General features: G+C 38.4%; 2 protein-coding genes across 8 annotated transcripts; both read left to right on the forward strand.

Annotated features, from left to right (window-relative positions):
• Positions 1-871: 871 nt before the first annotated feature.
• slc16a1a (solute carrier family 16 member 1a) lies at positions 872-8,327 on the forward strand. The gene is made up of 6 exons (XM_030052630.1): positions 872-1,088; positions 2,343-2,419; positions 3,705-3,947; positions 6,743-6,886; positions 7,092-7,865; positions 7,998-8,327. Exons 3-6 carry the CDS (start codon positions 3,731-3,733, stop codon positions 8,222-8,224), a joined length of 1,362 nt encoding a protein of 453 aa, XP_029908490.1. The 5' UTR covers positions 872-1,088; positions 2,343-2,419; positions 3,705-3,730; the 3' UTR covers positions 8,225-8,327.
• Positions 8,328-11,630: 3,303 nt separating this feature from the next.
• sycp1 (synaptonemal complex protein 1) lies at positions 11,631-21,414 on the forward strand. 7 transcript variants are annotated; one of them, XM_030052623.1, is made up of 33 exons: positions 11,631-11,761; positions 12,495-12,624; positions 12,838-12,922; positions 13,035-13,078; positions 13,178-13,321; positions 13,494-13,561; positions 13,686-13,759; positions 13,877-13,935; positions 14,054-14,120; positions 14,401-14,474; positions 14,607-14,715; positions 15,807-15,901; positions 15,995-16,179; positions 16,267-16,334; positions 16,417-16,478; positions 16,595-16,711; positions 16,838-16,942; positions 17,095-17,198; positions 17,308-17,425; positions 17,567-17,637; positions 17,725-17,806; positions 17,914-17,976; positions 18,087-18,203; positions 18,306-18,416; positions 18,885-18,977; positions 19,094-19,156; positions 19,273-19,371; positions 19,503-19,649; positions 20,278-20,331; positions 20,491-20,562; positions 20,644-20,751; positions 20,886-20,951; positions 21,103-21,414. In XM_030052623.1, exons 2-33 carry the CDS (start codon positions 12,496-12,498, stop codon positions 21,232-21,234), a joined length of 2,985 nt encoding a protein of 994 aa, XP_029908483.1. In that variant the 5' UTR covers positions 11,631-11,761; position 12,495; the 3' UTR covers positions 21,235-21,414. The 7 variants fall into 7 exon arrangements, with proteins under 7 accessions (XP_029908483.1, XP_029908488.1, XP_029908482.1 ...); XM_030052622.1 differs by lacking the exon at positions 11,631-11,761 and adding an exon at positions 12,038-12,240; XM_030052625.1 differs by lacking the exon at positions 11,631-11,761 and adding an exon at positions 12,038-12,240 and having other exon boundaries at positions 19,273-19,359.
• Positions 21,415-21,752: the final 338 nt, after the last annotated feature.

Consider the following 21,752-nt stretch of genomic DNA (forward strand, 5'->3'; position numbering starts at 1 on the left):
CATTCAAAGGTTCGAAAAAACCTACCTGCTTTTATCATTTGTATGACTGCACAGTCTGGAAAATTACATGCATTCTTGTGTGTGTGTGTGTGTGTGTGTGTGTGTGTGTGTGTGTGTGTGTGTGTGTACCTCAAATTCTGCACTTGTGAATACAGGGCAGCCCAGGAGAACACATTGAATTGCAGGTGGTGCTCCATTGCATCCTCTGTGTGCAAAGCAGTAATAAAAATCCTCATTGGATTCAAAAAAAGGGGAACAACATAAAACAACCTAACAAAGAGAAGGAATGCTTCGGGGGTGTCAAGAGTCTTAGGGCACTTTACAAGTACACTGTGAATAACCTCCTGTACTCAGGCCTTTTCCTTTCCCAAGCCCTGATACAGAGCTGGTAATGGCTCCTTAGAGAGTTGGGAGAAAGGCTCAACTAGACCTGACCTCTGAAGTGATCAAAATTCTTTCGTCCATTTGGAGGTAAACAATGCCTGTTGTTCAAGTAAACTGGAGTTCTTATAGCTGCAACCTCCAATATCCAATAGAATAGTGTTGATAAATCAGCTTGTTCAGGAAATCAGTGCCCCAAAAAGCATCTTATCTCTTAGAGTGCAGACATTAGTTGATATCCTTTTAGGTCACACTTATTATTGGGCCATGCAGTGAATTACCCTAACCATGTGTGTGAGCTCAGCACATGACAGAGGGGTGGGGAATGCATTCTAGGGGCATGCCACTAAGTCTTACACAGCCAATAAGAACTGGACTGGCCGCACCATTTAGCAGCACAGTGTCTAGATGGTCCAACTGTTTGATGTGGCCACTGAATGAACTCAGGTCTTCAGCTTCCCTTTAGTCAGTGGAAACGAATGTCGTCTGAGGCTTAGGTGCCGCTGGCAAGTTCTGAATTGTCACAGTGGATATAGACCTAAAGCTCACTTCAGGAGTATCTGTAAACCATATGCAGAGGTTTTTGCTTCATACATATTCAGTGCCACTTGGGCCCATACAATGACGTCTGTCCTGAGTTAACGTGCCTCAGATAGTGCTATCTATCTGCTGAGGCCATCTAACCCTGTCCAAGAGCTCCTGTCAAGGTAAGATGCTTGAAACATACACACTATGCATATTAAATACAATATTTACCAGGCATGAGTTTAACCTGAGAGAAGTAATAATTTGCATGATGCATTTATTCTCTGCTGGATTTGTATGAAAGATGTATTGCCCTGCCAGTGTTTAATAATGCTAATGTTTATTCTCATGGGATCATTGTTGTCATGAGTGGTATTTTAATGTTTTGCACTCTATGGTTAATTAGATTAAATTATTAGATTCAGAAAAGTGGTTCTGGCTGCTCATTCCAGAGTCATTGTGATACATCCAGAGCATGGCTGAAGGGACAATGAATGAGAACTCTTTGTACTGGGACCACAGAAATTTAGCCAGGGATATGAAATCTCACATTTGCTCTCTTTTAGGACTTGAGCATAATTCCAGGAAAACAATGGTGATTACTCAACATTGGTACATGTCTAGCCTTTTTTTTTTTTCTTTTTCTGTCTCATCAGAGTCACAATGAGTCTTTTAGGTACCTAGGTGAAACTGTGCCAGTGTGCACTAATATTGGCACAAAGTCGTGCAACTGACCTCAAAGACTGGGCGATGTGGACCAAATCAAATATAACGATGTCTTTGACCAAAACACATAGACTATTGAGGCATACCTAAGATATTTACACACAAGAGATTTTTGATAAACAATAATTTGTAACATTTATATGATAACCAAGCACATAGGCAAATAACAGAACAGCTATAATGATCTAAAAAGTTCAAGAAATTGCATTCCTTCTCTGTAATGCAGCCTTTAAAACCAGGAAAAGGAAACACTTATATCATGATATGCAAAATCCCAGATGATATCTAGTCTCATATCAAGATACTGATACACTGCACGGCCATAGACTCAACAACAAAAATAGTTTTTAACATCTTGATGCTTTTAATTTAATGCAACTCACTTATGCCCTAAAATAAATAAGTAAATAAATAAATACATTTTAGAACCATGCAATCAACCCATGGTATTGAATTGCCATCCTTTTTATTCATCATTTCTGTGAGTTTGCCATGTTACCTGCAGCCTTGCTGATCGTGACTCATTCCTCAATTCATCATCTAATACCGACTGCTGAATTTTTCATTTTTTTAAGATACAGCACTGGCTCTGTTCTTGGCCCTGCACCAATAAAGAATTCTGTCCCATTTGAGAGGCTGTTTGTTGAATGTGTGGGAACTATTTTCAGCAACTGAATATCTTTGAACTGACCTTCATTGTAATTGTGCAGACCCTCAGCTTCCAGAGAGGAAAAGGTGACAGCTTTAAAGGGACACTGAGAACATTCACCTCCACCATTTAACAAAGGTGATAACATTTCCACAACTTATACTAAACCAAATGACAAATATCACTTCTATAGATTACTGTATCATCAAATTTCCATAAATCTTTGATATTATATTTGTGTTACCTATATGCTAACAGCAAATGAGATGAGTAACACCTAAGCCATCAAATATCTTCAACTGTCAATATGAATAAAGGGACAAATGTTCTGTTATATTAACTGCTGTATCTATATAGTGATGAGGGAGGCACATTTATAACTGCATGCTAGAATCTTAAATCCCAGCTCAGTGGCAAAAGTTCTTAAACACATTAAATATTCATTAGACCTTGCACACAATTGGCTTATCCAGTAACTTTTCAAAAGCACCAAACCAATTCATCAGCCAAATCAAGTCCTCCTTGGCTGAAAATGCAAAAGCACTATATCATCACCCTCTCCACAGCATAGCCCTGAGCTATTGAGCAGTGTGAATTCAACCTGTGTTCATGGTCTGATCGATGTGCTCTCCGGATAGTCTCCCCTGTGTAAACAATACAGTAAGCCGTTTGACTCTGCAGATGGACTCATATTCATCACCTCGAAAGTGAGACTGTAGGAGATCAACGGGTGGGAGCTGAGTGAACTGAAGCAGAGGGCACTTCCAAATAAATAAGTCCAGAAATGGCATCCTTAATCTTTCACTCTGTGATGGATTTAGGGAATCTTTTTGACAAATCTGATTTCTTGCTAATACACGTGAGGATTCGGCATGTAGTTCATACAACGAGCAAATAGATATAAAACCCCAGATTATGCTGTTTCCAAAACAAGAGCATACATTTATCCATCGATTTATCATCCTGAGTCACTAAAACAAGAATCTCATTCTAATACCCAGTATTGCTGTAATTTCTCACCTCACATTTTCTTCTTATCATCCATATTCATCAGTGATTTTTCTATTGCAGGAGGGTGTGTTTACTGTTAGTGATGCATTCATTTTCTCAATAGAAACAGGCAAAACAAACATACAGAAATCTGGTGACCTGCCATTGATATACAGTATTTGCTCCGGTAATGGAGAAATTACTAGTTTTAACAGTACAAATAGTGGAAAGGACATAAATTGAAATAAAAAGAACAATGTTTGCAATGGTGTAAAGAAGAACAAATTAAATCCAAGCCATTTAAGAGTTACAGTGATTTATGGTAACAAACATGTTGTGCTGGCTTTGGAAAAGCAAACAAATGTTAAACAAAAAGTATTGTTAAGCTGCACCAAATGAGTAAATATATATTGTTTCTCTCCTTATCAAACAGGCATCCAAATAGTACAGTGAATAAAAATGGCGCCTGCCGTTGGTGGTCCCCAAGGCTACACGCCACCTGAGGGTGGCTGGGGATGGCTGGTGGTGGTTGGGGCCTTCATTTCTATTGGCTTCTCCTATGCCTTCCCCAAGTCCATCACTGTCTTTTTCAAAGAGATTGAGGCAATCTTCAATGTGACCAGCAGCCAGGTGTCCTGGATCTCCTCCATCATGTTGGCTGTCATGTACGGCGGAGGTAAGACACAAACCAAAATACAACCTCACCAAGCATTAACATTTGATAGTTATTACACCAAGCAGATTGAGAGATTTAATCATTTCTAGCACTTGGTTCAGCTGCAGATTTTCTTCACAGAGTTGTTAAATTATTGACTAAGTCAGAATCAGACTGAGTCTGTAAATAACACCAAAAATATCTAGTTGTTTACACTGCACTGTTTTCTAAATAAAGTACACTGCTCTTTTATAATTGTTTCCCACAGGCAAAACCTCAAATTCTTACCTTTCAAGAAAATAGTACTTACCTTATCTCTCAGGTAATAGCCAATCCATTGGTTTTCAGTTACTTCTGTAACCAGTGGTAATCCATAGTGTGCCCAGAGCACAAGCCTGGCAATACTGTCAAAATTAAGATGGCAAGACTTCAATCAAGCTTTCCTCCCTGGAATGATATCAACTGGAGCTTTAAAAATGCTGCTACTGATCTACTGAAGTGCAACATTATCTGTCTTTGGAGCACATGAATGGGTTTTAGACCTGTGTGCCTATTATACCGGATGAATGTTGTCCCCCATGCTTTGCATAAGAGTGGGAGACCATTGAGGGGCTAGGTTGGGTTCCAGCATTGAAGAGATGAATGGGAGGCTGTATGATGTCAGATAGGTCTGGCCAGTCAAGTGATGATAAAGCTCTTTTCATGAGCATGATATTCAACACACAAAGAATACAGGTCAAGTGAGCTCTCCTTGTCCCTCAAGACTGTCTGTGCTCTGAAAACAAAGCACTGCGGTACAGTAAGGTTCTTATTCTCTAAACAGATAAACTTATGACCAAGACCACATTCTTTGTGCATGAAGTTCATGTGTAGTGGAAAACTATTACAAAAGTAATAAAAGCTATATCAGACTTATTTTTTGCAGGACCTGCAAACAATAAAAGGATTATATCTTCCCATGTATAGTGTCTTTTATATTGTTTTCTGGAAAAGTAAGTCTTCAAAGGTCTGTTAGCTACTTTCCTATACACCATATAGAGTTTTATGTCAGAGGCAAGCAAATCTTCACATTTACGTCAGAAAGTGAGTTAAGCCATCATTATCCTACTACAAAAATACCACGTTCCCCATCAAGAAATCAATGCTGCTTATTGTTTAGCAATGCATTCCCTTAAAAAGCAGCATTTCACTTGAGAATAACATGCAGTCAGTTGCAGCACTTGTTGAAGGTTACTGGGTCGCAATGTAAGAATCTCAATGTCTTTCTTTTAACAGTGTGTTGCTTAATAATTTGGTTTGGACAAATCAGTGGCAGCACATGATGCCTAAAAGACTGTGTAAGCTTACCTCTCACCCTTTTCATGGCCATAACATGCTTGTGAGATTTGCACCAGTCGTAAAAAGTATGAAAAATGCATTAGGCCGCAATGGACTATGCCTGTTCCTGAGCAGTTGTTAATGAATGTATTCTTTCAGATATCAATGTGCACAGATGACACCATTCCTTGCATGATAAGGGCTTTCACTTTGAAGTAAAAGAAAGTGACAAAATGCTTGTCAGTGATGTGAGTAAATGAATCATGAGTCATGTTACAGTCTATACAAGTTTAGGTTTCTGAGCATATCGTCAAGAGAAGTTCATTAACCGTCTACTTTTATGGCCTTATTTACCCATTCAATTTTTGATCCATTATATTTGTAATATTCTACACTGGTTTGTCTCCAAGCTTTTTATCCTAAGATACTCTCCTTGTGAGGCGGAAGGAAAGAACTCATTGTTAGTGCAGAGCCTGCCTGCGTTACAATTTAAAAACCTTTTGTCTTGCTCCGTGCTGGCAAATGAGTCTGGACAACCTCTAAACAAAAACTGTCAGATTCTATTTAGGTTCATTGGGTAGAGCAGGGATTTGGCAGGGAGGCAAGTGTCTTCCATGTGGATCCTCGTTCTCATTTAGGCCTGTTGTTATAAGCCATAGATGGAGATGGCTTTTTGTGACCTGAACCCTCCATGTCTATTAAGCATTTGTTTACAAATCATAGTGATTTTTCTGAATTAAAGTAGAATTGGTGTCACACACTCATTAATAAATTAATTGTTGCTACAGTTGTTGCTTCAGTCATTCTGTATATGTATTCTATTGGTAAGATGCAAAAAGCAAAACCAAATAGCAAACAATGTACTTTTAAGAGAGAAATGGAAAAGACCTCAGCTGCTATTCTAACCCCATAAATGTAAAAGTACCCCCAGCCAATCAAACTTATAGACACAGGCGCGCGCACACGCACACACACACACACACACGCACATGTACACACACACACATACACACACACGCACACACACACACACACACACACACACACACACACACACACACACACACACACACAGACTCTCCCACCCACCTACAGTATATCCACCCACTCTCCTGAACTGAGGAATTTCCAGTGATCATTCTCGATGTGCTTGGAGTCCTATTGGGGAGAATGCAAAAGCCAATTATTTTCTCTGTCAATTTTTACAAATCTGTGAACCAAATAAATTATCATTTCATAACAGTTTTCATGCTTTTTATGACAGATCACATTATTAATGGCATGAGAGCATGTCTACTGCAGTGCAGCATTGACAAAAATGATTGCAGAAGTTGTGTGAAACCACTGTACCAGAGCTATGGCACTGAGGCTCTCTGGTGGTCAAACTGTAGAATTAGCATTGATAATCGGACACAAGTCCATAACTGTTTTCTGTAATATTAATGCATATGCATGTTAGTTTGAATGTGCTTATGCTCACTTTGCTCTTCCCTCTCCAGGTCCAATCAGCAGCATCCTGGTCAATAAATATGGCAGTCGTCCTGTCATGATAGTGGGAGGACTCTTATCTGGATCAGGCCTCGTTGCTGCCTCTTTCTGCAATTCTGTCCAAGCACTGTACATCTGTATTGGTGTGGTGGGAGGTACCTAATTTTGACTTTGTACTTCTGTACTTGGTTGTAAATCACCGTTGTTTTATTGAACTTTGTTGCCATCTAGTGTCCTTTTAAAGAACAAGACTTGTCCAAACTGTGTTTTATGCCTTATGTCTTTCATTTATGACTCATCTTTCTCAAGTTATTTTCAATGCAGACTTAGAATTAACTATTTGATTGCTTATGTTCATAGGTTTGGGACTGTCTTTCAATCTCAACCCTGCACTCACTATGATTGGAAGGTACTTCTACAAGAAGCGTCCCATTGCTAATGGAATTGCCATGGCCGGCAGTCCTGTCTTTCTTTCTACCCTTGCTCCTCTGAACACATGGTTCTTTGACAAGTTTGGCTGGAGAGGGAGTTTCCTGATCCTGGGTGGCCTGTTACTCAATTGCTGTGTTGCCGGTTCTCTCATGCGACCCATAGGACCAAAACCCAAACCTGCAGAGAAAACCACAGAGAGGACGACTATATCGCAGAAAATTAACAGCTTCATTGACCTCTCTCTGTTCAAGCACCGAGGCTTTTTGCTCTATCTCATGGGTAATGTTATCATGTTCTTTGGCCTCTTTACGCCACTGGTGTTCCTCAGCAATTATGCAAAGAGTAAAGACATCCCTAAAGAGAAGGCAGCTTTCTTGCTGTCGGTGCTGGCGTTTGTTGACATGGTTGCCCGGCCCTCCATGGGCATTGTGGCCAACACTAAGTGGGTCCGGCCCAGAGTACAGTTCTTCTTTGCCGCCTCTGTGCTGTACAATGGTGTGTGCCACATTTTTGCCCCCATGTCAGTAAACTACACAGGCTTTGTGATCTACGCCATCTTTTTCGGCTTTGCCTTTGGCTGGCTGAGCTCAGTGCTGTTTGAGACATTGATGGACCTGGTCGGAGCTCAGCGCTTCTCAAGCGCTGTCGGACTGGTCACTATAGTGGAGTGTGGTCCTGTATTGTTGGGGCCTCCTTTACTTGGTGAGTACATGAAGTTTCAAGTTCACTTACACACTTATTATTTATTTGATTTTGTGGGGACATTTTTAATACACATCATAGTTTGACAGTGTTGATAAAAACAGTGAAATGGAAATCTTTTCATCTCCACAGGGAAGTTCAAAGACATCTACCATGATTATAAGTACACCTACCAGAGCTGTGGGATCCTCCTCATCATATCCAGCGTCTTCCTGTTTGTGGCAATGGGAATCAACCATCGCCTGCTGCACAAAGAGAAAAAAGAAGAGGAGAGAAGGGCCAGGGTGGGAGGCAGAGAACCGAAATACAGCAAGACCAGTGCTGCCAAGGAGGAGGCCAAGGCAGAAGACACTGTCTAGTTTTCTTTCCCATTTATAAGTTACAGTTTTGGGGTTACATTTAATGTTGTCTGAGAGATATATATCAGTGAAAGAACACTGATGCTTGTGTCAAGAAGTACTGAAGAGAGCACATCCCTTTGCCAGTCTATTGTACAATACCTTGTTTATGATGGCAACAAAATGCACTTACAAGCTCATGTGCACTTGAGTGTATGAAAGAGATAATGGAAAATGTTTGGAATCATATTAATGCACTTCAAACACTAACAAACAAATCCCTTTAATATCCCAATATTATCCTACAGGGACTTATAGTATGTCTGGTAGCTTACTCAAGTGAGTTTATAGTGACTTCATTACACTTAGCACTAATAATGTCGTATTTTTTTTTCTCTCCTATAGTATTACTATAACATTCCTATAGGCCATTATATTGATTACCACAGTTATTTTTCATAAGGGAATGTGCATTGCAGAGCTTTACATTTGAGTAAGACTGTGAAAGCACTTAATTGCAGTGTTCACCCTACTTTGTTTTGTACTTTAAATCTCTCTCTCAAACACATCTGTAAAGAGTGTTTCCCACTGGCAAGTAGGGGGGAAAAAAATCCTGAGAGCCAATCACTTTGTATATTCCACAAATATAGACCTACTAATCCTTGATTCCTCCACAGTTGGAACATATCATTTTCCAGGTCTATTGCTGATGACATATCTACGGTCATTATCAATGATTGTGTGGGCATTTAATGTTATTATACAGCACAGTGCAATTCACATGATAGAAAAATGTGCCATAGACTGAAAGTTATATGTGGAATGCACCTTTCTGCAAGTAAATAAACTGTCGTTTGACATGGATATGTGAAGTGCACTGTAGTTTATCCAAGTCACAGGTCACAGACATTTGATTTACTATAGGGAAGAAAGCAGCTCATTATAAGTGCACCGGTAGTTTTGAATATTTTATTAAGTAGATTGACTGATGTGAGCAGTGAATAGCTTCTATTGAATTTGACATCAATCAGTTACAGAAACAAATGTTTGCGTAACAAAAACATACTTTTTCCCCCCAAAAATTATGCACTTGCCATTATACACCAATCACAATCAACTAGACAGATAATGGTGACATACAAAATAGGGCAGAGTACATGGGCTAGGTGATATAACTTTTTTATTTCTGCACTGGCTCAGCAGGTTTTGGGGGATTCTCAGAAAGAGCGTTGATACAGAACAGTTCTCATCATTGTCGGGACATTTTTTGTCTCATCATAAAACAAAACAAAACAAAAACAAAAACAAAAAATATATAGTGCCAGAGCATGTCATTAAAGTATTGACAGCAGAATAATTTAATTTGCAAATCTGTTCAGTATCTATTCCTATCTATCCTAATCTATCTATCACTAAAATTCAATAAAGACTCCAGTATTATCAATTGGTGCATCTCTTGCCTAAAGATAGCTGATGATGTTAATGAGGCCCAGACATGACCATTTCAACCTGTTATCCACAAAATTTTCAACACTTGAACCATGTTTTATGTTTGGGATTACATTTTGTGTTTAACCATTTCCAACACAATATCAGTTCATATTCATTAATAGCCATATATATACAGTACAGGCCAAAAGTTTGGACACACCTTCTCATTCAATGCGTTTTCTTTATTTTCATGACTATTTACATTGTAGATTCTCACTGAAGCCATCAAAACTATGAATGAACACATGTGGAGTTATGTACTTAACAAAAAAAAGGTGAAATAACTGAAAACATGTTTTATATTCTAGTTTCTTCAAAATAGCCACCCTTTGCTCTGATTACTGCTTTGCACACTCTTGGCATTCTCGCGATGAGCTTCAAGAGGTAGTCACCTGAAATGGTTTTCACTTCACAGGTGTGCCTTATCAGGGTTAATTAGTGGAATTTCTTGCTTTATCAATGGGGTTGGGACCATCAGTTGTGTTGTGCAGAAGTCAGGTTACTACACAGCCGACAGCCCTATTGGACAACTGTTAAAATTCATATTATGGCAAGAACCAATCAGCTAACTAAAGAAAAACGAGTGGACATCATTACTTTAAGAAATGAAGGTCAGTCAGTCCGGAAAATTGCAAAAACTTTAAATGTGTCCCCAAGTGGAGTCGCAAAAACCATCAAGCGCTACAACGAAACTGGCACACATGAGGACCGACCCAGGAAAGGAAGACCAAGAGTCACCTCTGCTTCTGAGTCCAAATTTGAGATCTTTGTTTCCAACCGCCGTGTCTTTGTGAGATGCAGAAAAGGTGAACGGATGGATTCCACATGCCTGGTTCCCACTGTGAAGCATGGAGGAGGAGGTGTGGGGGTGTGGGGGTGTTTTGCTGGTGACACTGTTGGGGATTTATTCAAAATTGAAGGCACACTGAACCAGCATGGCTACCACAGCATCCTGCAGCGACATGCCATCCCATCCGGTTTGCGTTTGGACGATCATTTATTCTTCAACAGGACAATGAGCCCAAACACACCTCCAGGCTGTGTAAGGGCTATTTGACCAAGAAGGAGAGTGATGGAGTGCTGCGGCAGATGACCTGGCCTCCACAGTCACCGGACCTGAACCCAATTGAGATGGTTTGGGGTGAGCTGGACCGCAGAGTGAAGGCAAAGGGGCCAACAAGTGCTAAACACCTCTGGGAACTCCTTCAAGACTGTTGGAAAACCATTTCAGGTGACTACCTCTTGAAGCTCATCGCGAGAATGCCAAGAGTGTGCAAAGCAGTAATCAGAGCAAAGGGTGGCTATTTTGAAGAAACTAGAATATAAAACATGTTTTCAGTTATTTCACCTTTTTTTTAAGTACATAACTCCACATGTGTTCATTCATAGTTTTGATTCCTTCAGTTAGAATCTACAATGTAAATAGTCATGAAAATAAAGAAAACGCATTGAATGAGAAGGTGTGTCCAAACTTTTGGCCTGTAGCCTACTGTATATTTTTTAAATATAGCTAAAAGGGGTTCGGTTTGACTGTCCCTGTGCCCAGGCTGAAAAATAAAGATATATTTCGTATCACCTTGACCTTTTCTAACTTTTATTCATTATTGCAGTTCGTTAACAGCTGGGGAAATTTCTTTATTTCAACTAAAAACACTTTGCTTAGTGTTTTAACTCAGTGTTTGACTGTTTTATGTTGTCTCTTTTGATCGTGAAGACTTAACTTTGTTTTCAAATTGCGTTCTTCTTTTTATTGGTATTAAACAATTAATGGTATTGATAACAACATGATGATGATGGTGATGATGATGATGATGATGATTAGTAGTAGTAGTAGTAGTAGTAGTAGTATTGTCGCAGTCACCATCATCATTATCATTGTTGTTGTGGTACGAGAGTAGGCATGTATGTGTTGAAAATGACACAACTGGGTCATTTATGGAACATGAGTTTATTTTGTGAGATATTATTGAAGCGCATAAATGCCTGTTATTGGAACCTGTAGGTCCATTATCGGACAAGCCACACCATCCGTTTGCTGCACAAGAGGATACAGCTGTCTGTTGTAAGGTTAGAAGACAATCCTATGCAATGGTCTGAGGAATGTGTGTGTCTTGTTTAAAAAGTACAGATGTATAATCAACATTGTTTAAATGCAGTGAATTTGTTGTTTGAGGTTGTTATATAGTCTTTAGAAAATTACGGATATCAACAGCTCTAGCGTGTCCGATAATGGATATGTGGTCGTTAAAAGTGTACTATTGCCACAGTTGCAGTTGATGCAGCACAAGTTTGAAATTAACCGTTAGCGCAGGTGAATTCAGGAAGCCAGGCTCCAACTGACCGTCGTCGAAAACATGAGTTACCGTTAAACCGTTAGTGCCCTTGGCTTTCTCTCCTATTTATTTCTGCTGTGAGCCAGGTTAATTTGGGCAGTAGCAAAGGTAGACTGTTTGATGGTACGATTGCTAGGTGGATAACGTTAGCTATTTTGTTATTGTTTTGTGGTTGTTGGACATTTACAATATTAGGTGAAGCTGATTAGCCAGGTGGGTAACATGAACTATGCTAAGTGGTGTTAACTTTGCTAATCCAGTCAACTGCTAACTTTCAGCCGAAGTCACATCAACGACTGGATTTAGCTAACTAGCTAAACACTAATGTGACACTTACTGTTATGTTGCGGGCTGTTTGGTCTCAGTTCAGCCCCCATGTTAGCTAGCTACTGTCAAAGCCTCGTCGCTTGATAAACTATGTTGAATTGGAAAATACTGACAATAGCCTCTCTGGTTGTTTGCTTCAGAATGGACAGAGACAAAGGATTCAATTTCAAGCTGTTGGTGCCTCCCAGGGTGAATTCAGGACATGTTTTTGCTGTTAGACCTCAGGAAATTATTGAGGACTGTGGTGCTTCGATGCTCACAAAACAGCAGGTAGCCAACTGATACCAACTGATAAGAAGTGTTTAGCATACTTTTTTTTTTCGTAATTGCAGTTATTGTTATTGTTTTTTGTGTTATTGTTGTTATTTATTAGTTTTTGTCAGAACAAAGTATTGATTAATAGAGAGCATTGTGGGAAGATGGACACATCAACAGCTTTAATGAGTATGGATAATGTCTGTTTTTTGCTTCTGTTCCCCCCAGGGTTACAGTAAATGTTTTAACAAAGAGAATAGCATACCCTTCTCCAATACCAATATGGTAATGCCGACCAAACCAACCAGACAAGGTATTTTCTATTAAGCTCTCAGGCTACATGATTTCAAAAGGAGCAGTATGCAGGCATCATAAAAATGTATTATGAGTAAAAATAAACTCATGAGGTGTTATTTTCTTTCAAGATGTGCCCAAGATGAAAGTTGTACCACCAATGGAGAAAGAGGGGGTAAAAGACAGTATAAGTGCTGAGTAGAAATGTGTAGCCTAGACTTTTAGATATGAATTCAAAATCAGTTCACTTCCTGTTATTGTAAATCCTGTTCAGCTTTATTCCAACTTACTTGATGAAGTTGATAAAATAAAGAGCTGGAAAGTCAAGGTTGACTCTGAGACAGTGCAGAGGGAGAGGAAACTGCAAGAAAACAAAAAAACAATTGAAACTCAACGGAAAGCCATTCAAGAATTGCAGGTGTGTAGTTAAGTTAGTATGTAAGCTTTAATCCCCCCACCCACCCACCTCCCACTCTCTCTCCCTCTCTCTCTTGTTTGAAATGATGATTGATGGTAGAATCACATGGCATACTCCTAACCCTCTTCTCTGTATGTGTATATTATACTGTGTGTTTTTCTACATTTTACAGTTTGGAAATGAAAGTCTCAGCATAAAGCTTGAGGAACAAATCAGTGAAAATGAGGATTTGAGGAACAAGTATGACTTGTTTGGATTTTGTTTTTTTTTGGACAGGGTATAGACTCAATAAATAGGCTACTAGATAGATGCAACAATGGCACTCTGGATGTAAATGTTATGTTGAAATCTAATTTTAATACAGAAACAGCGCAACACGTAACCTGTGCAACATACTCAAAGATACTTTTGAACGTTCAGCAGAGAAGATGCAATTGTGTAAGTCAAATGTACTTTGAAAAGTTGCTATATGCAAATATGCCCAGCTGCCCTATTAGTCTGATACAGAAAGTAATTATATTAATGGAGAATATATTTCTGTAACTGTTTTTATAGTTGAATCTGATAGAGAGGAAACCCATCAGTTCTTGTTGGAAAATAGTGAGAGTATTCAGGTAAATATTGCCACATTTCCACATAAAGGAAGACAAAGGCGTAACTGGTCGGATAGTATTTAACAAACAATACTGCAGGCAGGTGGATAGTGGATTTACAAATACTTTCTTCCTGTAGAAAATGATTGCTGCATTCGAGAGCCTTCGTATTCAAACAGAAGCTGATAAGCGTGAAATGCAGAAAGGTATGTAATTTTCCAGTATATGTTTACCAGGCTTATCAATGACCTTGGAAAAAACAGAAACTTACAGGCTCTCCACCCATAGTAAGACGAACAGTCTTGATGGCACTTTTATGGCTGAATATATTCTTAGATCTTTTTATTAATAATGTCTTGGAAATGTAAAAAATAAATGAATAAAAAATTCCCTCTTAAAGATTTGAGGACTTAGATTATTTAGTAGGGGGAGAACATGCTGTCTAAGAAGAATACTAACCATCTGATATTTTGGTCTCTTTTCCAGTCAAAGAAGACATGCTGGAGTTTGAAAATCTAAGCAAGAAATTTGATCAAGAATATGGAGCAAAACAGGGAGAGGTTAGTTAAAAAAGCAAACAAAAAATCCACTCAATTCATGTCAATTTAGTTGGGCACTCAGTAAAATTATACAGATTTTGGAGATGTGTTTATTTAGACTTTTGAGTTGAAGAATGAATAATGCATTTGCAGGTTGTAATGCTTCAAACAGAACTGAAGGGCAAGGAGGCTGAACTACAAAAAGTTTTGCTTAACCTTCATGAAAGCCAGGAGAATTGCAAACAACTTCAAGAGACAGCAAGTAACTTCATAGTAACATCTATCTATCTATCTATCTATCTAAGATTTGTAGTGGCTAGGAATTGCTAACATTAAGCGGACTTTTACAAGAGGTGTTGTTACATGTGATGCAAAGTGTTTTGCATAAAATGGCAGCAATAATAGTAATAGTATTTAAATTTATTTAATCTGTGGTTAGTTTTGGTAATTTAAAAACTGTATGCATTCACAGGTTTTCACATATCATATATTTTCCAACAGCTTTGATTATAACTACAACAGTACAGGGAAAAACTGCACTTCATCTGGCTGTGAGAAGGTGCAGGCCAAGGGAGACAGCAAACTGTAGACAAAGAGAGGCGCCACTCTTAAGGCCGGAACATACTTGCTGCAGACAACACGTCCGCGTCCGCGTCCGCGTCATGGCTGCCACGCGTATCTTGCGGTCGTTTGACGCGTGGGACGCTCACTTTGACGCGAGGTAACGTGACGCGTGCGCGAGATGCAATATGGACATAACCGCTAGAGGCGCTCGTGCGAAAGAAACCCTGAACGTGAAGTCAGAGAGAGAGAGAGAGAGAGACGCTGCCGCCTCTTCTGCCTCAACCTCAGCAGTAACAAAATGATCACTTCTTCTTCATCAAGAGAGGAATCCATGTTTCTTTCACTTTCTGTATTTGCTATATCCGGAAATACGTCACCGACTTCTTCGCTGTTCACGTCTGTGTCCGAGTGCTGTTGTCTGCCCCTAGCGGAGACCACCAGCATCACGCGTTTTGGCTGCGTCGACGAGCGACCGCGCTGCAGCAAGTATGTACACAGGCGCAGCAAACTACGTACGCGAACGTTTGGCCACGCAGCAAGTATGTTCCGGCCTTAAGTCACCATAGAAAACGATAGTTTTTTCATTTTATTTTATTTTATTTTAGCCTGCATATTAAAACACATGATGTTTCAGCCCATCTATATAACTAAATTAGAAAAAAAATGTCAGTTAAATAATGTCAGTTATATTAATTTCAAGGTAAATTGAGTGATCTCCATCCAGCATCCCCACTGAAAAATCTAGAGGATATTGAAGATAAGCAAAAATATTATTTATTGCATTTGCAGATCAACAATATGAACTTCTGAAAAGCTCAAAAAATGAGCAGGATTCCCTTCTTCAAAAACTGCAAACTGCAGAGCAGCTCTGTAAGGAAATGGAGGTGAGCTCTGTTGAGAGTCTTTGTCATGTTCAATTAAAGTAGGCTGTTTTGTGCAGTGTCTGTTTTGACTGAACTGTTATCTTTCCCTTAAAGACAAGTCGTGAAGTTATTGCTGCAGCACTGGAACAGAGCAAAGAAGAATATGAGGAGATCATCCTCCAGAAAGATAATAGCTTGCAGGAGCTCAACAGAGTTAAAGATCAACAAGCAGACAAGCTGGAGCAGATTCAGACAGCCATTCAGGAACTACAAAAATCACTTACGTTTGAGATGCAGAGGTATTTTAGGTTCTAAAAACTGTCACCATTTTCCAGGCTGTAATTTCTCATCATATCACCATGTTTATGATATGAATCATGTTCAAGGGCCAAGACACTTGAGGTTGAAGTCATGGCAATCAACAAGGAGCTTGAAAGGACCACTGCACTTCTTGGTAAGCCTTACTCAGTAAAAAATGCTGTTTTTCCTGATAGTCTGTTATCCATCACCTTGAAAGAAAATATTGTAATCACTAGGAGAAGCCACAGAACAGAGTACAAAGAAAGATGAGGAAATCAAAACCATTGTGGCTGACCTGGTAAAGTATTGTTTATCTAAATACAAGTGTGTATTCTTTTCCTCTTGAGCATCATCAGGGGTAACATCACTACAGTTTCTAATTTAGTGTAAGACTCTTGTATCGTTGTTTTATAGGACATAAAATCAAAATCCATTGAGTCCCTGATGGAGAAGATTCAAGTGACTGAGGTCACAGTAGAGGAACTCACAGCTGAGCTTTCAAGAACAACAGAACATGCCCAACTGTTGAAGGTGATGCAGACACACTCATTCTGATAGGGAAATATAGATGAGTATATTCAGCAGTTCAGTGATTTTTTTTTTTTTTTTTTTTTCAGTGAAAAAAGTGAGTTACGTGTTTTGCAATTGTGTTGACAGAATAAGTTTGATATCGCCACTGCTGAAAAGCATCTACTAGAGAAGGCTTTTGAGGAAGCAGAAAAGGCACAAAAAGATTTAAAAGACAAGGCCAGAATAACTGAGGTTTGGTTTGACTTAACTTTTCATTTTCACTGCCATTCCTACAGTCTGTAATTAATTGTGGAATGTGAAATTTTGTGTGAAAATGTATGAATGGATAAATTAAGGGATTATCATATGTTTTGCTCTGTCTTGTGTTGTTTTCATATATTCAGGTGAAAATGCAGGAGATGGAGGAGCAAATTTGTAATGAAATGAAGAAAAATCAAGCACACATCTTTCAGGTGGAGCAACTGAAGAATGACATCATGCAGCATGAGTGAGTTTCTGACCAGCTATTCTATACTATTTAAATGTACAGTATTTCACTAGATTTTCCAACTTGAATTTAATATCTACAATAATGATGTTTGTGTCTGATTGTCAAGAGTAAAGTATGAAGATCTATTGTCAAGCTTCAGTGAACTTGAGTCTGAGAAAAAGGCCATGCAAGAGCAAATTGAGAGTGGATCTGCTGAGGCAAAAGCTCTTGAGACAAAACTAGAGGTCTGAACAAAAATCAGATGTGTCAATCCATATTTTATGAACACCTGTTGAAAGCATTCAGGACCTTTGTTTATTGCCTTTTGCGTTTTTTTTTTGGTTTTTTTTTGCATAAATGACAAATTGTGAAAATACATTGATCAGAAGAGTGAGGAAAAGGGGACAAAGGTCTCACAGGACATTCAGAGACTTGAAGAGGAAAACCGATGTTTACGGTCAGTTTGCATTTTGTAAGGCTAAAGATATATGAGACATTGTATAGTTTTGTATATTACTTTGTATATTTGTTGCACTTTATGTAGAGAGGATGTTAACACACTGAACAACAAGATCCAGGACAAATATCAAGAAACTGGGATCCTGCAGAAGAAAATTGAAGAAAGTGTAAGCTTATTAATTAACTCTTGGCCACTAGTATTGTTGAAAGACTCATGCTGTTCTGGCAGTCATGCCAACTGTTGAGAACCTTGAGCTTCTTTTCATTTGTCTAGCATAAGCATTGGCAGAATCAAATCACAAAGAAAGAGAAGAAAATCAAAGAAGCAGAGGCAAAGGTGATTATTTTTTCCCCTCTAATTTTCACTTTTTCACGATTATCGTATTTACACAGTGTGAAATTGTAGTGTGAAATTTTCTGTCTTTTTGCTTGTTTCTTAAACTTTAGATAAACAGTCTGAAAGAGGAGTCCCATAACCTTAAAAGACATAGTGAAGAAACACAGCAAAACTTGCTGGAGGATCTCAGGTCCAAATCAATCTTTGCAGAAGAGCTTCAGAATGAGGTTATATTGGTTCATTTAAAGTTGTTTTGGTTTGGTATTTGGTTGTTGTTGTTTTTTTTAGTTTCACATGGAAATAGAAATCTCAAACACATTTTCTTATAGGTAAACAAGCTTAAATGTACAGTTGCAGAGGTGACCAAGAATAAGGAAGATGCAGAACTCAAGTGTCAGCACAAGATTGCTGACATGGTTGCATTAATGGAAAAACACAAGGTACAGTAATCTTACAGGAAGAGCTCACCCAAAATATAACAGCAGTATTTTCCCACCCATAGAGCAGTCTATCCATTCATGTAGGTTTCTGTGTGATTGGCCTGGTTTCCAGTCTGCCACTATCTTCCCTATTTCCCAGCACCCTTTTACAGTAGGGCTAGATGGGGATTTGTTTGTAGAGCTTAGACCATCAAAACTTTCTATTGAAAAACAATGACCATAATCTATAGCCCTTGGGAGCAATATCTATCTGTCTATCTGTGTGTGTTTTTGTGTGTGTGTGTGTGTGTGTGTGTGTGTGTGTTTTTGTGTGTGTGTTTTTGTGTGTGGGTGGGTGGGTGGCTGTGTGGGTGTGGGTGTGGGTGAATGTATACATATAATATGTGTAATCTGATGAGCTGTTCCTTTACACTCATATCTCTTCAAGTGTGAAGTGCACTGTAATACACCTGGTTTTGTCATTACTAGAGCCAGTATGACCGAATGGTTGAAGAGAAAGATGCAGAGCTTGATGAGATCAAGAAGAAAGAGATGGAGGCTGTTGCTAGCAGAATGGCAATGGTATGGCTGAAAAAAAGCTTAAATAAAATTACATTCACATTCAATTTAAATTGAATTATGAATAAATACTAATACTATGAATACTAATATTGTATACACTGAATTATTGCCTCCAGGAGATGGAGCTTTCACAGAATAAGAAAGAAAATGATTGTCTGAAAAAAGAGATTACAGAGAAGGTAAGTGTTTTTTCTCTTTGGCATCAGTTATGTATTTTTTTCTGTTTAAAACAATCTGTTTACTGCATTTTGAAAGATATTTTAGTATTTTAGAGGCATTTTTCATTGTCTTTCAGAAGAACCTACAGAAGGAGTTAAATGATTTGAAGAAAGACATGTCATCCAAGAAAAACAGTCAACAATCAGAAGCAAAGGACAAGCAGGTGCAAAATATTGTAGGTACTCTATACCATAAAATAAGAAAATAATGAATAACAGGTTTGTCATGAGAAAGAGGAGTAATGCATGCCAACTAGAGTTTTTACATTTATTTATTTATTTATTTATTTATTTATTCAACTTTTAGTCACCTGTGTCCAACTCTAATGACATAAGATGCTCAGAGACACCAAAACAACCCTCTGCAAAGAGGCATGTGTTTGACTTCACTAAGACCAGGAGAACTCTGTACAGCAGCAGAGACTATGTTAGCACTGCAGCCACAAAGTTGAATGTAAGTAATTTTTTTTCCACTGAAATTATTTTTTTTAGATAAGTCAGATCACCCAAGCTTTAAGTATGTCTGGACTTCTTTTCTGCACCTAATGTGTTTGTATACCTTCTGTCATCACTACTATAGCATTCAATGCTTGCATACCAGCTTCAAATTACAGTGAAGCTAGGGGCAGCTGAGCTTGCTTGAAAGAGACCCCTGAGCTGGGCTCCCTGAAAGCTCTCAAAGATTAAAAATAAGGGGACCTGTAAAATTAAAAGCAACAACCATTCTCTTATTTGTAATGTATTTTGTACTCATTGATAACATTGCAACAACATGAAAGCTTGTTGAACTCTAACGTGTACAAAGGCCCAAATCTCATTTTCTACCTAAACCTTGGATTTATTTCATATCATCTTGTGTGTGTGTGTGTGTGTGTGTGTGTGTGTGTGTGTGAGAATTATATGTGCATGCGACATGTATAAGTAGCCCTCTGTGTATGTGTCTTAATAGTGGACCCAATGCACATATATCACTGAAGCCTATCAGTATATGGCATACTATACAGTTCCCAGTGCCTGAACTCATTTGCAGCTCTACTATTCTTAGTAAATGTAAATTATATTTTATGTTTTCTATGTCAAAGGAAACTGGCATGAATTCAGTTAAAGAACTTTCTGGAGCAACACCCAAGACCAAGGTACAAAACGACTAATTCTAGTCATAAAATGAATCTTTACTAAATGAAGTATGATATAGAGATCATTACACCACAGAAGTAATTCTACCATGTGGGGCTGTATTATTACAGCATTTGTAATTACTCACAGTGACACTGTTTGCCTTTTTTCCATCAAAGGGAATTCAGAATGAAGACCTCAGAACTCATAGGAGTAGTACAAATTGGACTGGAGCAACACCAAAGATCAAGGTAAAGTCATATCAATCATCAATCTCCCAACATGTTCCTAAAATGCTTTTTTTGCTGATATTTACTCTTCTACCATTACAGTCCTATAGGATAAGGACACCACCTTCTGTTGAAAAATCAGCACCATGGAGGAAGGGCATCATAGATCCTGACTCCAAGTCTGACAGCTCTGAGCAAAATGAACTTTTGGTGAGTATCACCTTTTAAGACTGAGGATTTATACTGGCAAAAGTTTATCAACCCTGTTGATTTAGAGAACAGTGTCAACAGTGTTTAAGTTTGGTATAAAAACTGATTTGATCTTTCGTTTCACCTCATTATAGACTTTTGTGGATGCACCTGAGCCCAGTGTGTTGGCCTCAAACAGCAAACTAAACATCTTCAGCAAGGTAATTTGAGCTCAGTGAACTAATGCCAGTGGAAAAGAATTTTCCTGAATTTTATTAATATTGTTACCCTTTGAGGAAGTTTGTCACTTTTCTCTTAAGTAATCCTTGGTAATATCCATTTAAAAATTTTATCAACTTACATTTTTTCCAGAGCCCTGCCATTCATAAATCACCAGGGAGCTCTTTAAAGCTGGCTGCAATTAAGAGGATGAGAGATGCTGGATGGACTGCTGTCACTGGCTGTGACAAAAAGAAGAAGACTACTGAAAAAATATTTGCGTAGTCATCTGCGTAGACAAACAATAATAATAATAAAATAAGTTTAGTTGCTCATTTAAAGTTCTAGTTCCAGATGTATTTGAGTTCATCAGAGATCTTTTTTAAAACACCATACGTGTGTTGAAGTTCTTATGGGGAAAAAAAAAAAAAGCTTTACTGTTGTAATGCTTGTTGGTAATGTTTTTCTCCCCAGATATGAAATTATTTAATATTGGTGGCAGTGCAGTAATTTCACACAAATTCATATTGGTGATATGGGGGAAACATTGTTGTATGTTGGTGTTCATAAATTCATTATATTTATTAATTCACTCATATATATTTAAGTATCTGATTAATGTTATTAATACAAGCTAAAAGGACATTCAGAGGATGTTCAGTGTTGTCTTTTTGTTTGTTTGTTTGTTTTTCAGTTTTCCACCCATTATAATTTTCCCTTATCTCAGCCATTAGCCTTTCCATTACATTTTGATGTTGGCAGGTGAAATCTGTTTTTAATGAGACTGGTAGTTGATGAGGAAA

The sequence above is a fragment of the Myripristis murdjan genome, chromosome 5 (assembly GCF_902150065.1).
Source record: "Myripristis murdjan chromosome 5, fMyrMur1.1, whole genome shotgun sequence".
Lineage (NCBI taxonomy): Eukaryota > Metazoa > Chordata > Actinopteri > Holocentriformes > Holocentridae > Myripristis > Myripristis murdjan.

What these genes read in the sequence shown, in the direction of transcription:
- slc16a1a (XM_030052630.1), top strand. Translation starts at nt 3,731, where the DNA reads ATGGCGCCTGCCGTTGGTGGTCCCCAAGGCTACACGCCACCTGAGGGT. An exon ending in CTGTATTGGTGTGGTGGGAG is followed by an intron (nt 6,887 to 7,091) that starts GTACCTAATTTT and finishes TTATGTTCATAG; the next exon opens with GTTTGGGACTGTCTTTCAAT. An exon ending in GTTGGGGCCTCCTTTACTTG is followed by an intron (nt 7,866 to 7,997) that starts GTGAGTACATGA and finishes TCATCTCCACAG; the next exon opens with GGAAGTTCAAAGACATCTAC.
- sycp1 (XM_030052623.1), top strand. Translation starts at nt 12,496, where the DNA reads ATGGACAGAGACAAAGGATTCAATTTCAAGCTGTTGGTGCCTCCCAGG. An exon ending in GACCAAACCAACCAGACAAG is followed by an intron (nt 12,923 to 13,034) that starts GTATTTTCTATT and finishes TTTTCTTTCAAG; the next exon opens with ATGTGCCCAAGATGAAAGTT. An exon ending in AACATGCCCAACTGTTGAAG is followed by an intron (nt 16,712 to 16,837) that starts GTGATGCAGACA and finishes TTGTGTTGACAG; the next exon opens with AATAAGTTTGATATCGCCAC.